The following is a 25,670-nucleotide window of genomic DNA, read 5'->3' on the forward strand; positions in this document are numbered from 1 at the left end:
CTAGAATCCTTTTTGCTTTAGCTATAGCTTCACGGCATTGGTCATGGATCTTTAGAGATTAAATGGACTAAAACACCCAGATCTTTTTCTTTCGCCACTGACTTTAATCCTTTCCCCTGTAGGGTATATGTATGTTTACCACTTGACCCGCCAACATGCATAATACTACACTTTGCTAAGGTATCATTTGTCAAACACAGATTAACTGGTCAATCATTTCATTGCTGCAGTTGAGCATCCTCTATAATCCTAACTCTCGCATATATCTTGGTATCATCTGCAAACTTGCAGATCATTCCCCAACACCTACATCTAGATAATTAATGAAAATAATAAATCGCAAAGGGACACCTTGATAATCAATCTCCAAGCAGATCCCAATCCATTGACAGGCACACACAGCCGGACATGGGAAAGTGCTTTAATGATGCCAAAAAGCATTGCCAAGAACTTGGCTGTGATCAACCATCAGGCAAGAAGAACTGGTGGATGGCTACCCGAGAAGAGAGCAAACTTTTCCATTTGCAAAACATCACAAATACTGACAATATGGCTGAATGTGGTGACTATTTTCACTACCTATCACACACACACTGATATTCTGGTCACCAGAGGAGAAACAGAGGAGAAAAATACTGATGAATGTCATTCGGGTGAATTGTATTTTTATTGTTAAAGAAGTAGAAATGAACAGCATTGATGTTTTTTCATATGAACCATGCTCATAGAACACTGATGCCTGTTGCCTTTCTATCTATAGATGAACATGACCATCCGGAACAGAAAGTCAAGCACCATAAGGTGACACCGCCACATCTATACACCACTGATGCAGACACCAGTCCATAAATGGAGAGCTCTTTTTAGAGAACCGGCACAGGCATGATTCACTTCTGTGCTGTAAAATGCTACAATTCTGTAATCATCTTGGTTATTTGTGTCCTTAACCTCTCGCGGGCAAAAATACTCTTCCTGTGATTAGGTCACCAGAAATGTACAGAGTACTCAAGGTGGGGGGTCTGGCCAATCTTTTATAAAGTAATAACGTCATCTCTTCTGATTTGTGCTCTAACCCTTTAATTGCTCTGCTCCTGGACTTAATCTAAGCTGACACTCCATGCAGCCCTGAGGGACTGTTGCATTGTCGGAGGTGCCATGCTTTTGATGAGACATTAAATCAAGGCCCCATCTGCCTGATCTGGTGGTTCAGGTGAACATGCAACATTCCATAGCACGGTTTGAAGAAGAGCAGGAAGTTCTCCTGGTGTCCTGGTCAACATTTTCCCTCAACCAACACCACTCAGGACTGACTATCAGACCATTTACTTCATTGCTGTTTATGGAATCTTGTGTATAACATCTGCCACATTTGTCCACTTAACAAAGTCACTGCATTTTCGGGTCGTTCATCATCTGCGAAGTGCTTGGAGACGTTTCTGAGAGAAGTGATGAGCACTATATAAGTACAAGCCTTTCTTTTCTACCCAAAACCAGGGGGTCATTTTAACCTAACTCGCTGGGCAGGAAATCCACGGGATGGGGTGGAACACTGGGTTTTACACCCGACCCAATATTACTCTGCATTGACTTCAATGGAAAGTGAAATCGGGCAGAGTGTAAAACCAGCAGTTTTCTGACGGGTGGATTAGGTTAAATGTACCCCTCTAGGCTTCATAGATTTATCTATTTTATAACCGATATCTTTCCTTTGACCACCATAATATATGACTCTTAACAAATGCTTCTTCTTTTTCTGCTCCCACATTAATTATTTTCCATGGATCCACATTGAACTGCATTTGCAGTCTCCTGGCTCAATTGCCAAAAGGATCCTATTCTTTTGAATGTGGTTGCACTGTATCCCACTGATATTTGACCACCCCGTTAAACTCGTCACAGCAAATGCAAACTGTCAATGTTATTACTGTCTGACAGCACTTTTACGCAAGTTAGGCATCATCGACGCAGTGTGAAAATTACTTGCCAAGCGGATTATCAGCCCCTTTGTTCCATTAACCCAAGACAGCTCCAGCAAATGTCAAGAAATAATAAAGACTAAAGAGAATTGAACAGGGGGCAGAGATGTGACTAAAGCATGATGCGAGAGCAGAATACGAAGCTATAGGAAATGATGAAAGCAGCTTCCACATTTGGTTTCTGAAGACGGAGAGCTAATTAAAAGATGAGGAGACAGCCTACTGCGAGGCATGTGATTGATGCAGCAGATTAAATGCTAGAATAGAGGAGAAAAAGCTGATTGAAGGGTGAAGCTAAAATATCATTTGAAACGGTAATGAATTATTCAGCAGATCCTGTACTGAAACTTAGAAAGAAAACCAGCTAAAAACACTCCCACCAATAGCCCCCTTTTGAAAATTTGTGTTCAGTGAATTTTTTGTGTTCTTGAGGGAATGGAACATTTTTAAGTTTTTGCCTTAACAGCATTAAGCAGATTCCAGATATGATATTTTGTGGGCTGGATATAGAACAAAGCTCTTAACACAGTTTATTTACACACTTTAATTATGCACCTTAAACTCAAGCTCAGAACAGCCCTTCGGATAAGGTGTCAGGCTGGGCTCGAGCTGCCAGCCTTGCCTCAGTGGTAGCACTCTTGCCTTTGACTCAGAAGGTTGTGGGTTCCAGAGCCACTGCAGAAGTTTGGATACATAATCTAGGCTGACAGTTCAGTGCAGTGCTGAGGGAATGCTCCATTGTCGGAGGTGCCGTCTTTCAGATGAGACATTAAACTGAGGCCCTGTCTGCCCTCTCAGGTGGATGTAAAAGGATCCATGGCACTATTTGAAGAAGAGCAGGGGAGTTTCCCCAGCCCTGGCCAACATCCCACAACAAATATCACTAAAATAGATTATCTTGTCATTTATCTCATTGCTGTTTGTGGGACCTTGCTGTGTTACAATGGCAACTACACTTCAAAATTAATTCATTGTGAAACACTTTGGGGCATCCTGAAGTCATGAAAGTTGCTGTATAAATACAAGCTCTTTCTTTCTACACCGGTGCTCAAACCAACTATCCTTAATGTCTTTCTGGGTGGGATTATCAATTTAGTGCTGGTGTATGGTGGATTACTGATTGCTTTGTGCTGTTGATTCCTGTTCGCCCGCAGTGTGGCTACTCAAACTCTTTTCACATAGGCTCCTTACATGTAGCAGAGCAAAGTGACTTCATCCCATCCAGATAAACAGGTGAAGAGCAGCATTCTAATTAACTGCTGCACCTAGTCACTTATCAGAAAATCAAAGAGTTATAAAAAATTCTGATTGCCTTTATCAGAATGATGGAGATGAATTAACACAAGTAATTACAGTCTTTAAGCAAGAGTACTCCAGTGATTTTGCCATTTGAGTTATGCATATTGATTCAACTCCCTACACCGTTAGCCTCAGTGACTCCATCTGGAAAGTTTTCCCATTGATGTCATCAGAGCTCACTACTTAGAAAAATAAGTTCAAAAGTTGGCTCATTTTGGAACTAAATTTTTAGATTGGTTTTCAATATTGCAAAGTGCCATATAGTGGTCAGTTCTATACCCAGAACAATTAAGCAAAGTATCTTATTTCACTGTATCATATTTGCAAATGGCTAAATTAGCACAGACTAACATACTTATCCATGGTCACAATCTTAATCAGGTCTGTAGCCAACACTCCTCATCTGTACCACCCCCCCCCCCTGCTCTATTCTCCCATGTATATGGCAACGCACTCACGCTTTTCATTCCTGAAATTGAGTTAGCTTTCTGCTCTATCTTCAAATCATTTTAAACTAATATTATCTAGCACTCCATTGACTGAATGCTGTTTAGTGGTGGTGTTGGACAAGGAGAGTGTGGAACTGGGTCTCGTAACAAATAACAAGACAAAAAGAAGGGTGTCTGTTGTATCTCTGGGCATTGTCAAACAATCATCAGATCCAAAATACATGTCATGTGGGAATCCAGTGGTGCTTGATGAGGACAGGGTTGCTGGGGATGTGAGCCTGAGTGCGGCTGAAGACATGAGCTGTGGCATTCTGGATGATTTGTAGTTTCTAGATGGTGGAAAGAAAGAACTTACTTTTATATGGACATTCTCAGGACATCCCAAAGCACCACAACCAATGAAGTACTTTTGAAGTGTAGTCATTGCTGTAATGTAGGCAAACGCAGCAGCTAGTTTGTGCACAGTAAGGTCACACAAACTACAATGAGATAAATAATATGACAATCTGTTTTAGTTATGTTGGTTGAGGGCAAAATGTTAGATAGGACACCAGAAGAACTCCCCTGCTCTTCTTTGAATAACGCCATGGGATCTTTTCCACCCACCTGGGAGGGCAACTGGAGCCTTGGTTTAATGTCTCAACTGAAAGACAGTACCTCCAACAGCGAAGCATTTCCTCAGTACTACATTAAGGTGTCAGCCTAGATTATGTACTCAGGTCTCAAAATTTAAACCCACAATCATCTGATTCAGAGGCTGGAGTGCTACCGCTAAGCCGTGACTGATAGCTGAAGCAGGAAGGTCATTGAAGCAAGCACTAAAAGGGGCCTGGGTGTGTCATAACAGTAGACCCCTATCTATTGGCCCTCCAATGAGATCCAGTGGCACACAGATACAGTAAAAAGGGCGGAGCAGCTTGGAGGAAGTGAGTGTCCATCCCAGTGCTGTTCTCTTGCTCTGAATAGAAATATAAAAGTGACCACATAAGAATACACTGATTCAAGATCACTTAGGCCCAGAAATTATGTTTTCATATGACATTACTTTAGCCACTACTTTAATACAGGGATTAGCCAGGTTATTTTAAACACTTTGTTTGTCTGCTAATTCTTTAAAACCATTCTACAGAATTGGCAGATGATGAGAGTGTGAATGGTATAAGCCTTGATTTCTAGAAACCAATGATGAAATTCTTCATAGGGAACGCACCGCTAAAGTTAAAACTCTTATAATAAAGGAAGAATTTCTGAATTGGATATCGAATTGACTAAATAATGGAAAACTGAGGACCTTGAGGAGTGGTAGTACAGTAGTTCCAATTGAGTAGCTGTGATCAATGAAATACCTGGGGATTAGTCCTTCCATTTCTGGACAGTCACAATTATTTACATTTTTTTTTTTAGTCAACTTTTGGCTATCAGGGTGAAAGCCAATGCTGGTAGGGAATGGAATACCTTTCTAGTTTTGTTGCCTAGCATCAGTATCAAACCTCTCAGGTCATGCAACCTGCTGTGCCAGTTTGATTTTTCCCATCCCCACAAAGTGATCCTTAGGGCCACTCAAAGTGAAACTCATAATTAAGAACTAATTTATGCTAAACACTGAACAAATCTGTGCTGTAAACTAGCAATCACTGGGCTGAGGCTGATTTCATTTAGGAGCTTTACAGCCAGTAGAGGAGAGAGATTTTTACTCTACAAACTGGGACTGGCTTGGAATTCAGGTGTCCGAGGTGAAAGATCAGTATGTTCCCCCCCTAATCCTTTAGCCACTGCAGCCTAGAAAGAACAGTTGGCAATATTCATGGCCCCACACATTTAAAATAAGCCGGCTAATGCCAGTGTTGAAATAATGGACAAAGGAATGGAATAGAAGGTGTCATTTCAGGAGCTAAATGATCTTGATTAGGATATTGACTGTCAAATTGTCTGAGTTTTCAGATGATATTGAAATTCACAGACTGAGATTTAAAACCCAGGCAGATTGTATTTAATATTAAGAAATGTAAAATAATGAATGCCGGTGCTAAAAATAGCAAGCGTGATTACTGGGTGGCTGACCCAATTGAAACATTGAAATGAAATTGGACAGATCGTGATTCAGCCGGGAATAAAGGGATATAGATTACTGTACAACTGATTAAAAATGGTTCGAGTGAGTTCTGAAACAGAACTTAAATTATAGGGTAAACTGTAAAATTCTTACATTTTCATCCTGACAACATATTCAGCCATTATGTTTGTTTATTATTCTCCTATTAATGCTTCTTCATTACCATCTCTGCTTCAAAACTATTTTCCAATCGATGTACCCAAGCTGAGGCCCAGTTTTCAAGGCCCCTGTCTATTTAGACGTAACACATTTCTTCCAAACCATGATCTTATCCCCAAAAAAGGATTCAAATTTTCAATGAACTTCGTTCCTTAAAGCACCACCTTTGTATATTCTAAAGCTCTGCACATTACTGTAACAGGAGTCATTGCTATATCTGTCATTCTTGTAGTTATATTTTTACCAAAAACTTCATGTTCAGTTGTAATATTCTCCTGCTGGAGACAAAATGACCCGAAATGAACCTACTTAGAGCAAAAGCAATAATAAAACCTCTTTCTTGCTCCACTCCTAATTGTACAGTTGAGTGAGAAATGTCAGTGTATCACATCAGTGCCTGTCGACTATCCTATTTATAGAGCGACACTGTGAGAAATAGCAGCATATCAAATTAGTACCTGTCCGCTATCCCATTTGCACAGTGATAGAATGAGAAATGTCAACGATTCACGCCAGGCCTGCTATTCTATTCATAAGTTCACAATGTGAGAAATACTGGTATATTACACTGGTACCCCTCAGTTATCCTGCTTATATAGTGAGAGTGTGAGAAATGTCAGCATATCGCACCAGTACTCATTAGGCAGCTTCACTTTGGTACCCGTCAGCTGTTCTATTATATGGTGTCTGTGAGAAATGTCCGTGTATCACACGCAGCGCTATTTTTTCCAACTCCATAGAGCATCTAAGCTTCCAGTTATCAAGAACCAGCAATAATCACAGTTACGTGGAATTATATAGAATGCACACACAAAATAGGCTATTTGGCCCAACTGGTTTATGCTCCACATGTGCCTCCTCCCACCCTACTTCATCTAACCCGGCCAGCAACTATTCCTTTCACCCTCATGTATTTATCTAGCTTCCCCTTAAATGCAGTTAAACACTTCAACAAACTAGGTATGAAATATTGAACCCTCAGTTAGTGAGATGCACACTATACTGAACAACAAAGTGGGTGGACTTGGGTTCAAGGTGCAGGGACTGACACCCCACATTGCGCCTTCACTAGCTTGTGCATACAACAAGACCTTTCAAGAGGGCCACCCTGCATTTATGCCCCTGAATTCCCTTGACCTCCAGCAATAACCTTTAAAAGTGGTCTTTGTACTCACAGATTTCTTCCAAGAGAAAAAATGGCAGCACTGTTTGGGCAGTACCAGCCCTTTATAGAATTACATAGAATTTTACAGCACAGAAGCAGGCCATTCGGCCCATTAGGTCCATGCTGGTGTTCATGCTCCACGTGAGCCTCCTCCCACCTAACTTCATCTAACCCTATCAACATACCCTTCTATTCCTTTCTCCATCATGTGCTTATCTAGCTTCCCCTTAAATGCATCTATGCTAATTACCTCAATCACTCAACATTTGCTGCTGGCATCCAACATTCCAGCCCCTGAACCCTGTGGCACTCCCAGTGTGCCAGGTACTAATGCCAGAAGCACCACTAAAGTATTTGCATGATCTAACCTTGCATTCTCACGTGAGGTCAACTCATTTAGGCACAAGTGCATGCAGCACCTGATGAGCAGTGGTCCAGGTGGCATGGTGCCAGGGTGGCATTACCCACCCCACAGTACAGTATTGGACACCCTCAAAGCCTCCTGGAAAAAGTGTAACATCCCCACCGACACCTGGGAATCCCTGGCCCAAGACCGCACAAAGTGGAGGAGAAGCATCCGGGAAGGCGCCGAACACCTCAAGTCTCTTCGCCGGGAGCAAGCGGAAGCCAAGCGCAGGCAGCGCAAGGAGCGCACGTCAACCCAAGCACCCCACCCACCCGCCCCTTCAACCACCGTCTGCCCCACCTGTGACAGAGACTGTAGGTCCCGCATTGGACACATCAGTCACCTGCGAACTCATTTTTAATGTGGAAGCAAGTCATCCTCGGTTCCGAGGGACTGCCTAAGAAGAAGAAGATTGATATATTTGATCACCTTTATCTGTGACAGTATACGTAGCATGCAGATATATACAATAGTGATCCATGGCACTAGAATCACGGCTGCCTTTGGGAGGAAGGGCCCCACATCATGCGGTGCTGAGGCCTATTCTGACCTGATATGCTCAATGCACCATAAAGCACACCAGTTGCATATTTTGCACTGAACAGAGAATGTATGCAAGCCTCATTTAGACCCTATTTCCTATTTGATGAAGGCCTGCTTCCCTTAATGAACACTTCATGTGTAATGCGCTGGGAGCAACAATAAAATATTCAAATGCACTGCAACATCTGATGAGCAGAGGCGCCAGGACCATATTAACAGCCCCATCATGCAGTTGATGGAGGCTGTACTGATTAAAGGGATTACTTTAGCTGAAGTATTGTTCAGTGAGGATGCTATTAATCCCTCTTACCTATACAAGAACATCACCTCTTGGTGCCAGAAACAAACCAGTGATCAAGACAATTATGATTGCTGCGACTTTTATAGCTACAGCAATTGAAATCCCTCCAAATGGAGTGTGAAGATTTAGTACATCTCAAGCATGACCTGATTTTCCCAATACATTTTCTTCTTTTAACACATTTAAGAAATTTATACCCGGAGAAAATTCGTATCCTTTCCCAAGGTGGAGGGGGTTTGGTTCTCTGTCTTCTATTTTCTGTCAGAACATCACCCCTTCCTTCCTGCTCCTCCTCAGACACATGCATTCAATGCCCAAGTGGAGAAAAGTCATCACCTTTTGCATTTCTAGCCCAAATGTTATTCCTGTGGCGTTAACAAATGTTGGTACAAGCGGAATTTATAGAACAAGTTGCTCAGTAGCCTGAAAGGCTCAATATTGTCAAAGAATGTCTCCTTGTTTAATTTGGTTGGATCAACCACTAATAATTGGCGTTAGTGTTTTCAATCAACAACAACAACTTGTATTTATATAGTGCCATTAACATAGTAAAACGTCCCAAGGCGCTTCACAGAAGTATTATAAGACAAAATATTTGACACCATTAGCAGTGAGATTTTACTACTCAGTTGAACCCATATTAGGAGACATGACTTAGCATTAATATTTTCTAAGCAAACATTGAACCACAGGAAGTTTATAGCAGAGATGGAAGCCATTCGGCCTATTATGTCTGTAGCCCCTCTTTGTTAGGACAATCCAAAACTAATCCCAATGTCCTGCTCTCTCCCTATCGCTCTGCATCTTCCACTGCTTCAAATATTTGTCCACTTTTACCTTAAAAGATGCATTTGTCTCTCAGTCAACCGTTACCTTCTGGCAAAACATTTCATGCTCCAACAACAAGTGCGACACTCTGCATAAAGAATTTCTCCTGCCCTCTCTCGTCACTCCTTTAGTGACAATTTTAAATTGATAATTCTTTGTCACTAATCCAGAGAGGAAACAGTCTTTTGCGACTCACTCGATCAAAACCTTTAAATTTGTTTTCAAATCTCTCATTAAATCTCTTCACCTTCTCTGCTCTAGTGAAAATAGTCCCTGTACCTCAAGTCTCTCCTCATAACAATAGTTTATCATCCCTGGTCGCATCCTGGTGAATCCAGTCTGTGTGCTCTCTGTGGTATTAATGCCCTTTCTACAATGGGGCACCCAAAATTGCATACAGTATGCTAACTGGTGCCCACCCATTACACAGTACAAATTTATCATTATCTCTTTGCTCGTGTATTCTATGCTCCTATTTATGAAGAAAGGAAAGTGCTATGGACCTGTTTGATGGTTTTTCCACTTTCCTTGATCCATAGCCTTCAGCATCTTTCCATTGAGTGTATACTCCCATTCCTTGTGTTTTTCTCCCAAAATGTACGACCCTCACACTGCTCTGCCACCTGCCTGCCTGTTCTGCGAACCTATGTCCTCCTGAAGTTTTTTGCTGTCCTCTGTATTTGCCAAGACCCCATCTCTTGTGTTGTCACTTCAATATTGTGCTTCTTATGCCCAAGTCCAATTAATGTCATCTATGAGAGCTAAAATGGATGTAGCGTTGACCCTTGAGTACACCATTTTCAACCCTTCTCTAATCTGAGCAACATTCATTATACCTAAACCTGTCTGTCAATGAACTTTCTCATACTGCTATTACAGGTATACCCTATGCCTAAATTCTTGTAACAAGCCTGTGAGACACCTATTAAACACCTTCTGAAAATCTATATACACTACACATACTGCATTCCCTTTACATATAGAAGCAATTACATTTTCAAAAACCTATTAAAATTGTTGAACACGATTTGCTTTTAATAAATCCATGCATTGATTAGCCTATGCATCTCTAAATGATCACTCATTTTATCTTGAATTGTGGATTTGCCCACAATCTACATTAAACTAACTGGACTATAGTTACCCTTCAGTTCTTCCACCACAATTTACAGATCTAAGGCGCATTGAAGAATTGTGGTCAGAATCTCTGCTATCTCCTCTCTGGCTTTCTTTAACAACCTGAGATGCATGTTATCAAGTCTCAGTGACTTATCCACCTTGAGTTCTGCTAATCTTTTCAAAACCAATTCCTTTTCTTCAGTTATTTCTAACAACTATTCTATGTCTGCCTCGAGCACTTATATTCTCCTATCCACATTAGCAAGTCTGCTCATTTTGAAAATGTGACTTAGTTGGTGCATAATTCACAGACAACCAGAAAATAGCCTCTACTATTCTGATGACATTGTGATGAATATCAATGTGTCAAAAGGGTATACATGAGCAATTCTATTTATACAGTTTTACAGTGAGAAATACTGGCCTATCATACCATTACCCGTCAGCTGTACTATCTATACAGTAATATTAATAGTATATCACTTTGGTCTTTGTTAGCTATCCTATTTATATGATGAGAGTGTGAGAAATGTGAACTTATCATACAGATATCTGTCAGCTACCCGATTTAAAAAGAAAAAAGGCTGTGGGATCGATTTTAACTCTGAGTTGACTTTGAGCAGGTGGGGGCACTCGTGAGTCTAAGGGTTGGATTTTACCAACCTCGGCGGGTCTGTGGCAGGTGACGAATCTGGTGGGTCCTGGCCCCGCTGCTCTCTCCAGCCCGTTGTCCCAAATGATTTCCCCCTGATTGGGCTTGTTTGCCGGCCAATTGAAGGAAGCACGTCTGATGATGTCATTTGATGACGTGTCATCAGCCGGTTTCCTTAAAGGGGCCATGCAAAAATTGATTTTGACAGTTGTGCTGTCAGTGTTCTACAGCATTGAGGTGCTGCAAACACTGACAAGCACTGCACAGAGGTGCACAGCTGCACCCAGGCTCTCCCATGACTCCCTCCATATGCTTATGGAGGGAGTCACAGCACGCAGGGAGATTCTCTTCCCTTCCAAAGGGCGGAAGAGACCTCCCCAGGAGATCAACACAGCCTGATTGCACATTGCACAGGAGGGCACAAGCAGGGATGTCATAAGGAGGACCAGGCTGCAGTGGTGTAAACTTTTTAATGGTCTTAGTAGAACACGAAACGTTACTGCAAAGCCACACTCAACCTCATCCTGCTGTGCCACTCATCACATCCCCATCACTCTGCCTTCCCTACCCTACTCCTGCACATCCTTACTTGCACCAACTTACCTTGCACCTTCACCCATCCCTCTCTATCTACATTATCACTTCCCATCTCACTAGCTACCCCTCACACTCACCCTCGTCTTAGCCCAATCATACCAACTAACAGCACACAAGGGTAGGCACTTGGGTGTTTTATGCAATGTTCATGTAAAGTTTCTGTTAATGTGGTATCAAACATTGAAACCTTTATCTTCAACACTTTGTGTTCTTGAACAGATCTGTGTGCACCTTTGGAAGTGGCTTCGTGAATTGCAGTGAATGGTGAGACATAACAGTACCCCCGCAATGGTGATGAGTGTGAAAGGAATGGCTTGGGCATTGTAGGGATGCTTTAGCGTGTTGGTGTGGGGTGGTGCCAACCTGGCGCATCATGTGGCAGCCAGGGTGTACAGCATCAAGTGAAGTAAATCTGGCCTTGGTGAGGCCATCCCTGGCCTCCTGGGCAGCAATGTGGTCGGGTGCTGATGCCCTCTGCCCTCTGCCAATCAGTTGATTGCAGAGATGGTTGGTGTTGTTGTTGGTGCTGTTGGTGTGCCTGGTGCTGCTGGTGTTGGGGCTGATTGTGGTGTGATTCTGAGGACCAAGGTGAGATCGTTTCAAGGGCACTGATGCTGATGTAATAGATGGCAGGTGAAGTTGCGATGACAGAAGCGATCTGTCAATGGTGAGAGAAGTTGTTTCAATGAGGTGACACTGGATAGATTTTACTCCAAACACTTGCAACCTGCATAAAACTCAACCTGTCTTCCAAATGCAGTAAGCAACAGCTTCTGAGCTTGGAAAGTGAACAGCTGTGAGATGGGAGCTTTTATAGCACATTTGCAGCTGTCAAGTAATGAGACGATTCCATGGTCATACAACTCCCGACCTCCTTACCTGATGTGATCCCCGAGCAGTGTGGGCCTCATGGGCGACCTCGTAAAATGTAAAGGTGAGCTCAAAATACTTCTTAATGGGCTGTTAACAAGGTCAAAATGACCTGAATTGCCTCCCCCGCCACTGCATGTTGGGTCTGTTCAGCACTGACAGACCCGATATCTGGGAAAGGTGCACGGTGATTGGTTGACAGCGGGATCCCAACCCATTGTCAAAAATTTTTTTCCCACCCAACCCCACCACCGAACACTCCCCCTGATCCCCCCCCCCGAAAAAGTCCCCCCTAAGTTTCAGGCCCGAGGTATTTGAGCTCCCGGGCTTCACTTAAATGCCGTTGGCATTCTGTTTCTGCTGAGCTGGAATAGAGTTCAAATCCAACCCCCGTCCCTCCCCACCCCCGCCGTGCATTTGTATTGCATCCCATCACATCCTCAGGATGTCCCAAAACACATCATGACCAAACAAATTACCTTTTTTGAAGAACAGTTATAGCTGTTGCAACAGCAAATATGGCAACCAATTTAGTCACAAATACAGTGGTACATAATGATATTGGCCTAGATTTTGCTTCCAAATTAACGTCGATTTTAATGGTGCTCGACGATATTAATGTGCAAATCGTCCAGCAATCTATAGCGAGGAAAAGATACCCCGTGAATAGCGAATCTCCTAAGTTGCTGGACAATTTGCACCACTCCGCCATTAGCCTCATGAAAATGGCAACACGCCCTCAACCTCCCTGTGAGTTTCATTTGCGCATTAAGTGCCAATTAATCTCGCCACACAATGTTAGGGCTAGTGCTTAACAGCATAAGTACCTTTATAATAATGAGATTTATGTTCCTGCAATGCCAGTCATCCTCTCTGGCCCAGAAATGTAAAATTTAAATGTTTTTCTTACTTTTCTTTTCTGTCCCTTTTTTGTCACTCTCTAAACCCAATCTTTCTTTCCCTCTCTTTACTTCTTTCTGTACCTGATTTGACTTTAATTAATCCTATTTCCTTCTCCGTCGTTAGGAACATAGGAACATAGGCCATTCAGCCCCATGAGCCTGTTCTGCCATGGCTGATCTATGACCTAACTCCATATACCCAACTTTGGCCCATATCCCTTAATAACTTTGGTTAACAAAAAGCTATCAATCTCCGATTTAAAATTAACAATTGATCTAGCATCAATTGCCATTTGCGGAAGAGAGTTCCAAACTTCTACTACCCTTTGTGTGTAGAAGTGTTTCCTAATTTCACTCCTGAAAGGTTTGGCTCTAATTTTTAAACAATGCCCCCTAGTCCGAGACTTCCCAACCAGCGGAAATAGTTTCTCTCTACCTGTTCCCCTTAATATCTTGAAAACTTCGATCAGATCACCCCTTAGCCTTCTAAATTCTAGGGAATACAACCCTAGTTTGTGTAATCTCTCCTCGTAATTTAACCCTTGGAGTCCAGGTATCATTCTGGTAAACCTACGCTGCACTCCCTCCAAGGCCAATATATCCTTCCGAAGGTTTGGTGCCCAGAACTGCTCACAGTACTCCAGGTGTGGTCTAACCAGGGTTTTGTACATCTGCAGCATAACTTCTACCCCCTTGTATTCTAGTCCTCTAGATATAAAGGCCAGCATTCTATTAGCCTTTTTGATTATTTTCTGTTGTTCCTCTGTTTTTTTCTAAATCCTTAAATTTCATTGGTTATGGAGATACGCAGTTGGTCCCATCATTCACCAAGGTCACAGATGCCCATTGCCAGTGCACGCTGCCAGCAACACACAGGGCAAAACATTTGAGAGCTGAAGGGTGAGGGAAAAAGTGTAACTAATTGGGCATGCCACCAAATGCCCCACTCCAGCAAAATCTGGGCTTTTTTATAGTGAATAATGGAAAATTAAGAAACGATTTGTTTAATATATGCACCTCGGTCACATCTCTTGGGAACATCTCAAAACCCTTCACATACAATGAAATACTTTTGAAATGTAGTCACTGCTGTTATGTAGGCAAATTTGGTGGATAATTAAAATGTAACAAGGTTCCACGAACAGCAAGTGAGATGAATGTCCAGTTAATCTGTTTTTGGTGGTATTGGTTGAAGGAAGAATATTGGCCTGGGCGCTGGGTTACCTTGACCACTGGGCCGCAGTTTACCGCCTCATTCAAAAGGTGGGCCCTCCAGCAATGCAATGCAACACTTCAGAAGCATGTTCCATCTTAAAATAATTCAATATTAGTGTGTTGCTCACACATTAGTCTGCGAAGGCAGAATTGTACCTTATACAGTCCAGAAATCCTGCCTGACACATATCCTTGTAGCACTATTAAGTTTCAAGGGGCCCTATTTGCGTCTGTGCCACACCGGTCTCATAGGCCCACTTTCACTTTATGGATAAATATGGCGCATTTTTGAGAAGTTTCGCATCTGGCGCACATCTATGTCTCTCATACTTGAGATGTTACACTTTAAAATGTCACACTTTGTTACAGATGGAAAGCAATCTTAAAATCTGTTGATAGCTAGTCACTTTCTGTCAATTTTCTGGCCTTGGAGAAGAGTCATTGATTAACAAAAAAAGCTGTCAAATAACAAACAATTACCCCCCTAATTAACCTAAGATAAATCAACCTCTAATTGACCTCATAATATGACTATTTATAACAATTAGACCTTGTGGCCTTAAAGGGGCAGGCCAATTACACATGACCCCTTGTTAGCAGCAGAATATTATATTGTGTGTCACGTGGAATAATGCTCCTGTCCTTATAAAACAGCACATCCTTTGACTTACTGTGAGCATCGCTACGGGACATTCACTTGTATTTCATAAATATCTTTAATATTGGAATATCCTTTTTTTGAATCGGTCATCAGATGCAAAATGCTTTTTGCTATTTACCGTTTTATTGCTTCTTCTTGTCTCCGTCGTCTTTCACTTTTTTCCTTGAGGTATGCCAAATTTGTTTCAGTCCGCATGCGATCATTTTCACGAGCAATGTCTGAGGCATTCTGAATCACCAAAGCATCGTAAGCCCTCAGTCCCTTGTCTTCAATGAACTGAAGAAAATTGGTCAAGGCAGCATCTTCCTGCTTAGAAGTCATCTTCCTTCAGAAGGCAGACGATAAGAGTAGCACGCCCTGTGATGTAGAAAGAGCAACGCTTTAAAAACAGCAAGTGCGTTCAAATAATTCATCACAGCTATTGTCAGTAATGTCAAATATTTCGCAATTAGTCTTAAGGGTTTATTTTCTCTGTCTGTTGCGTAAGTGCAATTCCCTAGTGCAGGGTGTTACATAAAGGGTCAACTAGTTTAAATAGTTGCATTGGGCACTTGCCCTGAGCTTTGAGCCTATTTCATCGCTAGTGCACAGGAGATAAAACCATCGGAAGCTCACAGTAAATTACTTTTACTCCCAGTTTACAACCTCAAAAAAATATCCAGACCTAATATTTCGAAACAGGGACTGGAATCTACTCAATTTTCATCAGAAAGGGCCAGTGAACACAGTGAAGAACTGCTTGAAGCTAATATGATCATCCCACATTGCCCATTGCTCCAGTTGGATACACCAGGATGGGCAAAATAACAATTTGGAAATGGTGTGAAAACAATGTCTCTCCCTGGACCGCGTTCATTGCTCCTGGTGGGCATAGAGGGGGACAAACAGACAAAAATGAGAAAATGTGCACGAGCTAATTTCACTCTTGCTCATTTACAACGGATGCGATGGGTACATGTGCGTGCAGTTTCTGCAGGCCATTCAAGGGAGAAATTGACCCCGGTTGCACTTCCTTGTGAAATTCAAGAGCAAAGCAAGAGTATTTTTTGAAGCAAGCTCAAAAAGAAGGCATGCTTCATGTGACATACTGTAATGGCTGTGAAATAAATTGCACACTGCAAACAAAATGGATTCTACAGCAAGTGTCAGAACTGCATGTAGGATGTGCAACACTGAGTGCTTCACAGACTTCAATCCCATTTAACGGATGGACTGAGCTTCTGGATGAATGTGTAATGGACGATTCCAGTAGGAAGTTAAGGTGCTTGTTGAAAACTGGTCGCCTCTACCACGATATCAGCATAAATGATTAATAAACTATGTAGAAATGCACTGTGTTCAGTTTGCCAGCTAAAATGAATTATTAATAAAAATTATTGGCTTATTAATAAAGAAGTGACCTTTGAAGGTAATACGTGATGATAGCTTTAATTAAAAAAATATACATTTGTTTCTTTTTTAGATTTTCACCCTCATAAAATCTATGTAGCTGGTCACTGGTTAGCAGGGAGAATTGATTCCACTTAACCTTCTGAGCATTGAAGGGCCTATTTTGGTTTTATAGCACACACTCTTTCATGTATATCACCTGCAAAATTAGATTTTTAATAGTGAAATAAAGTGAAAGGTACACAGCTAACAGTAAACCTATTAATAAAAAAAACATTCATGTTATTCCTGGAACCAGCTACAAAATAATGACCTTGATCTATGTTAATTTTTACTTTGGTGCTGAAATGCCATTGCAGCCCTCGAACGGTTAATTGAAATCTAACAAACACAAGAGCAGATTGCTCAAACACACAATGTGGAAAAAAAAATCAGCAAACATACCCACATGTGCTGAGATAAGGGAAGAACGCAGCTATGAGACCACTGTCTGCTATGCTGGCGTTAAACAGATTAACTTTTAAAGAAAGCCTTTCTCCTTTCCTGTCGATCACCTCAGTGCAGTTTGAAGGATTTTTTTTCCCCAGTACCATAAACGTGGTCACTGTTCAGCAACACTTTTCAAATCAATCTTTCCTTGAAGCACATTGCACGAAAGCTTTAAGTCTTGCTGATTCCAGTAATGCACAAAAAAAAGCAGGAAAATGACAAATGTTTTTTTTTCCTTCTAGGTTGTTTATCAAGCAAAAATTGTCCTTGGATTCTTTGTTGTTGGATTTAGCTCAGATTGAGAACAGGTGCTGCCTTCCTCTTATCCACATCCATAGAGAGCAACCAAAGGAGGGGGGGGCCCTGGCTGTAAATTACACCCTGCTTGTCAGTCTAGTGAAGAGACAGCTGGATCCTTTTCACCCACTTTAAAACACCGAAGGAAACGGCACAGCCCTAATGCAATCACCTCCAGTTCACAAACAAGCTTCATTTGCACATGGTGTTTCGCCCGAGTAAGAAGAGATGAGAATAAGAAATAAAGCGCAGCATCTTCTAATGGCTTCCTCCTGGAGCAGAGAGATGCTTTCTCATCCTCTCCATTCTCCCTTTTAGATTCAGCAGGTTCTGTGCATTCTGTCTTGTGGTATCATCTCTCCTCCCCCACCTACCCACCAGCCCCCCCCTCCTCAATAAGTACTGGCAGGCTTACAATCCTCAGCTGCTTCAGTCCCTGAAACTAACCGCAGATTAATCAAGGATTCTGAATGGTTAATCAACAGCCACCAAAGGGAGCCTACCTTCTTGTAAAAATAGCAGTCCTGTTTCGGTCTGTGTGCAGTCTGCAGGTATTTACTGACCGTACGATCAACATGCCAGCACTCTGGACAGCGTTTGGCTAGGCCCATCGGTGAGGGGAAGGGAATCAGTGTCTGTGGTGGCAGAGAAGGCAGCAAAGCAAGCTTTCAATTTCAGCTCCCAGGGGTCTTGATCCTCATTAGAGCCTGCTGTCTAGGCAGCATCTCATGCTCCCTCTCCTCCCCACAACAGTCCTCTTTGATTAGTACATGAGGTTACACAGAATTAAAATAACTGCCTTACTTCCACTGTGTGGCACTCCTTGTGTTCCCCCTACAGCTAGGAAAATAGTCAAAGTGAACCTTTCAATGATGCAGATCGCTCTCACGTGACAGTAAAGGTGAATTTGACCATGTGACAGCTCTGTAAAATGAGCAGCCACTTAAATCCGACAAGGCAGTCAATGCTCAGTATCGCCCATCAATCCTTTTTTCCCCCACGTATGGCGTGATGTGAAATTATCCTTCATATAGATTAGTCTGCTGTAGAAATATGGAAGGGAGGTGAAAGGGGCTGGGGAACATTTTAATCTTGTGAAAACAGGTTGGTCTACTACGTGTACCCAAATCACCTGTGGCCTGTCGTTGTGACAAACTACCTTTCTGATATCACTTTCTCTATGTGCTAAAATTAAATGAAAATTAAAGTTGTGCTACTTTGATTCGCCTCTATGCTTGTAGCACCATGGACAGCAATCCAGTATCAGTGTCTTCACATCTTTGGCAAACATGAAGATGTTTTGTTTCTTTTTCCGCCCTTTGATACCAATGACTTTTTACAAGTGCATTTATCAAAACAGTTCAGCAAAGACCACAGCCCCCATTATGATTCATGCAATTCTATTACCTCCCCTTCTTGAGTTAATTACAATTGTATACCATTCTATATTATGCTGTCAAAAGGGCTTTTAAGCTGTGGCTGCAGCTGGGGGTCTCTAATGCAGTGTCAGCTCGTTCTCAAACTGAGAGCCACAAAATCCCCAGGGAATATACAGCCTTTCTTTTAAAAGCCAGAATGTTAAAAAGTCTTTTATTTTTAATATCTGTGTTGGTGGATTCCTTGGTCTGTGAAATATGTGCCTAACCAATGATTGCATAAAAACAGAGTTCAGTGAACTTGAAGGCAGTCAGTCAGCCAGATAGAAAAACATGGATAGAGCTGCTCATAATTCCAAATTCACACTTTGACAAAGCACAATAAGCGTTTATCTTTGTCTTTCTCTTTTCAGTTATTTTTATTTACTCCTTTAATCCCACTCCTCCTTCTGTGCATTGTGTACCATTTCCTTAATCACGAGTGTGGGAGATCAGGCTGAAGCTGTTCTGTAACGATATCTTAAGAGCTCCAAGAGAGCAGCTTGGTTCTGACTCATCTTGGGTGTTTTCCCTCCCTGTGTGGCGCTATCTCACCTCAATGTCGCATTTTCCACCTCGCTCCCTGCTTTCCAAAGAGGGACTTGTAGCACTCCACAACACTGTGAAAACGGCAAGCTTTTCCTCTTGTTGTTCTTGGGCATAAAGCATCACCTGAGTTCCTCGTACAGAGGAATATTGGGTGGGCGGAACCCACACAATTTTGTCACTCATTAAAAATTGGATGAGCTCTGTTAAGCACACACAATTCTCCCTGCCAAAGCTTCCACTATGCGCTATGCCCCGACAATCCTTTATGCCCAAGAGCAATAATCAAACTTGCCCTGATACCGCTGCATTAAAAAAAATTATATTCGGAAATGACTGGTTGCAACATTGGATTTGAATACCGGCCTTTCATTACTAAATCCTAAAAGTGAATCCAAACCAAACTAATGAAAGAAAGACTTGCATTTATATAGCGCCTTTCACGGCCACCGGATGTCTCAAAGCGCTTTACAGCCAATTAAGTACTTTTGAAGTGTAGTCACTGTTGTAATGTAGGAAACGCAGCAGCCAATTTGCGCACAGCAAGCTCCCACAAACAGCAATGTGATTGTCAATGACCAGAAAATCTGTTTTTGTTACGTTGATTGAGGGATAAATATTGGCCAGGACACCGGGGATAACTCCCCTGCTCTTGTTCGAAATAGTGCCATGGGATCTTTTATGTCTACCTGAGAGAGCAGACGGGACCTCAGTTTAACATCTCATCTGAAAGACGGCACCTCTGACAGTGTAGCACTGCACTGGAGTGTCAACCTAGATTTTTGTGCTAAAATCCCTGGAGTGGGACTTGAATCCACAACGTTTTGGCTCAGAAACGAGAGTGCTACCCACTGAGCCACAGCTGACAGTTGCCCCGGGTGGAATGGGTGGAAAAGCTTCTTTCTGGATGGTAAGTTGAAAATCTACCCCTATGTCTTATGTTTCTTAAAACGCCACTATGGGTTTGGCCATCTTCATGTGATCTTCCAGTGAGGCTTCCCCCATTCCAGAAGACAGAGGGAGCTCGGTGCCTCCCCACATCACTGCCAAAGTGAAGCCAACAAATTCCACTAAGACGTTACATTTAAAAAAAGGTCATTTCATTGAAATTTTCCACTCGTTGCAATAAAAATACCAGCCACGATTGTTATCTGTTGCAAGTGTGTACAACACACTGTATCCTAACAGTAGACATGTTTCACTGGTAAACAGTGCACTCGATATTAACCATAGACACAATCTATTGCATGAGTACAAGTTACATTGAATACCAGCCGCAGACATATCCATTTGTTCACTGGATACTGGGCGTAGACACTATTTCCTGGAATTTCTGTGAGACTTCTCCGGTGGGAGATCCGTGGAACCCAATATGCACAAGCATTAGGCCCACTGCTAAATTCCCATTTTTTAGGCATTCCAGGTGGCTGCCTAAAGCAGGCGTCAGACTCATTGAATATGTTCATTACAGGCTTAACACCTGTTAAAAGGATCCCTTGGAGAAATTAATTCTCGATGAGCGGGGCGTGTATCGGGCTTGCCTTGTTCAGGATTCATTAGTGGCTCCCACGTTCGTCAACTAAATGTAAATATTATTTTTTTTAAAACCCTTCCTTGTGTAGCCAAGAGCAGGAGTGATCCTCGACTCTACAAGCATCGCGATTGCCCCCCTCCCCATAGCCTGCACCAACCCTCCTTCCTAGGACTTACCTGAGGGCTGCTGCTGGTGAGACATATGGCCCTAAATTGGTTTCTCCCATCAGGCAAGTTGCCTGTGGAGGTATGACCTGTACTGACAGCTTGCCTTGACCAATTTCTCTTGATCTTTGGGCCTCTTTCAGGCGCGTGTTAAATGCGAGTCTGGGCCCAAATCCCTCACCCCAAGGATTGCAGAATAGTGATACGAAAAGTTCAATGACCTCACCAGGGCTGTCAAGGTAACACACTGGGCACTCTTTGCTTTTCTCCTTGCCCACTCTTGACACCAGCGCACTCTTCACCTCTTATAGCAACACTTCCACAACTACAGTAATATGTCATGTTGCACTCACTTTAAGGGTGGTTTTAACTTGGCAACTTGCATTATGGTTACCCAAGGACTCTCACAGTACTTACTTGCCAACCTCCACTTTAACAGCCTCGTACCCTGTAGTGTATGTACCTTTAAGAGAGAACTACTTTTACAGCTCCTGTATACTGTAGTACCGGCAGTGACCACACCTGTATATAAGCCTTGAGCATGCCTCTATACTGTTAGTCTTTAGACTACCCTCCTCCAGTAAACACCTGTTGATTGTTAATTTACAGCCTCCGTCTAGTTATTAGAAAACATCATACTTTAAGAATCACGGATTCAACAGTGGTGACGAGGTCGATTCGAATCTACCTGCAACTCTGCATTTCCTTTCAAGGATTCGCTCCGGGAGGACGGTGGAAGAAAGTCGAGGCCAGAAGCATGGGCGTCGACCACGAGCAACCGCCCAGTCATCTGGCAGAGAGTGAACATCGCAGGGGAAGCTGTTGAGAGCTGGGCTTGGTTCTCCAGCCACGACGATCCAGCAACAGACTGGCAACAGGTACAGCGCAGACCCTTCCCGGACAGCGGCGGCTGAAGCCGACCGACGGCACAGAAAAGAGAGAGGGTGAAGCGCACAGGGCGCAGCCGGGGGTTGAAGACCGAGCGGCGTCGATGGAAAACAAAAAAGAGAGAGAGGGTAAAGCACAGCCGGGGTTCAGGACCGAGCGGCGGCAACGAGAGAGGCGCAAAGGAGAACGCGCAGAGCGCAGCCAGGGCTCAAGGGCTGAGCGGCATCCGCGGGGGAAAGAAAGGAAGCGCGGGAGACGCCATTGAGCTGTGGAGAAGAAGGAAGAGCGTGGGAGACGCCATTTTAGAAGCCGCAGCGGAGAAGAAGGGCGAGCGCGGGAAGAAAGGAAAGCGCAGGAGACGCCATTTTGAGCCAGCGGAGAAGAAGGGAGAGCGCGGGAGACGCCATTTTAGACAGTTTAACCACACCCAGGGATGCCGAAGAGTGGCAGTGTCACTGCGTTCGACAATGAAGTCGAAGATTGGGCGACATATGTGGAACGCATTGAGGTGTACTGCAAGGCGAATTAAGTGCCAAATGCTAGGAAAGCACTGGTTTTGTTGAATTCCATGGGTGCAAAAACTTATGGCTTACTGCGAAGCCTAATAACCCCAGAGAAGCCAGTGGATAAGGATTTCAAAAGCATAGTGGAAATCCTACAGGACCACTTAAACCCCACACCGCTGCTGAAAGCAGAAAGTTTTAAGTTCCACAAAAGGAACCAGCATAAAGACGAAAGTAATGCTGAGTACTTAATGGAACTGCGCAAGCTATCGAAACACTGCCAGTTTGGATTGGGACTAGCAGATACGTTAAGGGACAAGCTTGTGTGTGGGCTTCAAAGTGAAGGAACTCAGAAATGGCTTCTATCAGAAAAGGATCTTACGCTGGACAAGGCTTTCAGCATGGCAGTATCACACGAAGCAGCCGCACGGGGCACTGCAGAGATACAATGGAGACCACAAGAATATGGCACCAATGAAATGTCATATGGAGCAGGGAAGTGTTATCGCTGCGGCAGAACAACACACGACCAGAAGGATTGTTGGTTCAAGGACCAAGTGTGCAGACTGTGATGAAATACTCCATTCATCACTCATTGGTATTCTCTGCCTGTGACTGTGGTTGGTTTCAGTTTCATTTCCCTTACCTCAGTTCCGTTTCCTCACCATTGTATTGTACTGTGTGTAGGGCTCCGCCCATACCTGGCCCCTATGTAAGCTGGCCCAGCCTGCATCACATCCAGTACGGCAGACCTCTGGATGGAAGATACCTCTCCTCTGTGTGTTACCTTCTAAGTCAATAAAAGCCTTGTTTTGTTTCGCTAACATCGAGTCTCGGATTTATTGAGGCACATCAATTTTATTGACTTAATTTTCAACACAATGGATCAACTCTTGAAACCCAAACGTTTGGATTTGGACCAGCATGCTTCGGACGCATTGGCACGCTTCGGACACTGGTTTATGTGTATGGAATTCTTCCTGGACAATTCTGCAGCCGTCAAAGACGCTACGGACGCTGCGAGTATGAAACTCGGAATTCTGCGGAATTGGGTAAGCCACCGGGTTTACCCCCTCATCCAAGACGCCGACAAGTACCCGGCCGCCTGCGACATCTTAAAGGCGCATTACCAGCAGCCTACGAATGAGGTGTATGCTAGGCATCTGCTCGCTACTCGCGCACAGCGACCTGGGGAATCGGTGGAGGAGTTCCTAGGCATCCTGAAAACGCTTGGCAAAGACTGCAAGTGCCAAGATGTAAAAGCCGCAGTGTACACTGACGAGCTTGTTCGCGATGCCTTTATCACAGGCCTCAGCTCCACTTACATCTGGCAGAGACTGCTGGAAAAAAACGGGATTGGACCTGAAACAGGCTGTGGACACAGCGCGATCCCTGGATGTGGCCCAGAGAAACTCGGACGCCTACTCTTCAGCCCGCACCGTCCACGCCGCCACGTGTGCACCAAGGGCGCCGCCATCTTGGAAGGCATCTTCCCCGCCCGGCAGCCCGACACCGTCGGGGCCCCGCTCTCCCCCCAGAAGCCCTACGACAGCCGCGACGCGTCGGGGACCCAACTGCTACTTCTGCGGGCAGCCGAAGCACACCAGAAACCTGTGCCCGGTGAAAGGCACCACCTGCTTTAAGTGCGGTAAGAAGGGGCACTTCGGGAAGGTGTGCAGAGGGAACCCCGCCGGAAAACCCGCCACCACCGCGTGTGCGCCGTGGGAGCGGCCATCTTGGACGCCATCTTGCCCGACCTCGTGGGGTCCGCCATCTTGTGAGCAGACAGCGTGGACGCCATCTTGTCTCGATCAGGGCCCTACAGTGGCATCGGTCACAGTGGACCAGACCAGGCCGCACCCGCTATCCAAATCAATGGTGGACATCGAGGTAAACGGGTGCGGGGTTAAATGTTTAATTGACAGTGGAAGCACGGAGAGTTTTATCCACCCTGAACTGGCACAACAACTCTCCCTAAAGGTGGTCCCTACTCGGGGTACCATCTCTATGGCTGATAAAACCCAGACATCGACCATTATGGGTTACTGCACGGTACAATTGTCTGTTAACGGAACTGTATACGATAATTTTAAAGTACTAATCATGAAGAATCTATGTGCGAGCGTGATCTTGGGCCTGGATTTCCAGTGCTACCACCAAAGCATCACGCTCAATTACGGTGGGTCTCAGCCGCCCCTCACAGTGTGCGGTCTGGCTACCCTGAAGGTAAAGCCGCCTTCGCTATTCGCGAACCTTACCCCTAACTGCCGGCCAATAGCGACCAAAAGCAGGAGGTACAGCTGGGAGGACAGGCGGTTTATCGCGACCGAGGTAGACAGGCTCCTGAAAGAGCGCATTATTGAACGCAGCAACAGCCCGTGGCGCGCCCAAGTGGTAGTGGTAAGGGGTAGCGAGAAGAAACGGATGGTGATCGACTATAGCCAAACGATCAATAGGTACACCCAACTAGACGCCTACCCGCTACCCCGCATATCAGAAATGGTGAACCAAATCGCCCAATACCGGGTGTTCTCCACCATCGACCTCAAGTCAGCGTACCACCAGCTCCCTATCAGACCAGAGGACCGCCCGTACACCGCCTTCGAGGCAAACGGACGCCTCTACCAATTCCTCAGAGTCCCCTTTGGGGTGATGAATGGGGTTTCGGTCTTCCAGAGGGAGATGGACCGCATGGTCGATGACCACCACTTGCAGGCAACCTTCCCCTACCTCGACAACGTCACCATCTGCGGTCACAACCAGCAGGATCACGACTCGAACCTCGAGAGGTTCCTGAAAACCGCACAAAAACTCAACCTCACCTACAACGAGGACAAGTGCGTTTACAACACCACGCGCCTCTGCATACTAGGCAGCGTGGTGGAGAATGGGGAAATCGGACCAGACCCCGACCGATTGCGCCCCCTACGGGAGCTGCCCCTGCCCAACACTCCCAAAGCCCTGAAAAGGTGCCTGGGGTTATTTTCTTATTATTCCCAATGGGTCCCCAACTACTCCGACAAAGCCCGCCCCCTCTTGAAAGCATCCTCTTTTCCGCTCCCTGCTGAGGCCCACGCCGCCTTCAAAAGCATTAAGCGGGATATTGAGCGGGCCACGCTACAAGCAGTGGACGAGAACACTCCCTTTCAAGTGGAAAGTGATGCGTCTGACTTTGCCTTGGCGGCCACCC

General features: G+C 44.2%; 1 protein-coding gene across 3 annotated transcripts in view; it reads right to left on the reverse strand.

Moving 5' to 3' along the window:
- The window catches only part of nyap2a (neuronal tyrosine-phosphorylated phosphoinositide-3-kinase adaptor 2a), a 137,929-nt gene extending 119,659 nt beyond the window's left edge, over nucleotides 1–18,270 (reverse strand). Inside the window, exons 1-2 of one of the 3 annotated variants that reach the window (XM_085989968.1) lie at nucleotides 17,089–17,905; nucleotides 15,374–15,612 (exon numbers count right to left, since the gene is read on the reverse strand). In XM_085989968.1, the coding sequence (XP_085846094.1) occupies nucleotides 15,374–15,576 (203 nt within the window). In that variant the 5' untranslated portion in view covers nucleotides 15,577–15,612; nucleotides 17,089–17,905. Of the gene's footprint in view, nucleotides 1–15,373; nucleotides 15,613–17,088; nucleotides 17,906–17,933 lie in introns of those variants that run through there. The other 2 variants (XM_085989967.1, XM_085989966.1) reach the window with 2 other exon arrangements.
- Between the last annotated feature and the right edge of the window lie 7,400 nt (nucleotides 18,271–25,670).

The sequence above is a fragment of the Somniosus microcephalus genome, chromosome 6 (assembly GCF_052327205.1).
Source record: "Somniosus microcephalus isolate GS21.2 chromosome 6, FLI_Smic_1.0, whole genome shotgun sequence".
In the NCBI taxonomy this organism is placed as follows: Eukaryota; Metazoa; Chordata; class Chondrichthyes; order Squaliformes; family Somniosidae; genus Somniosus; species Somniosus microcephalus.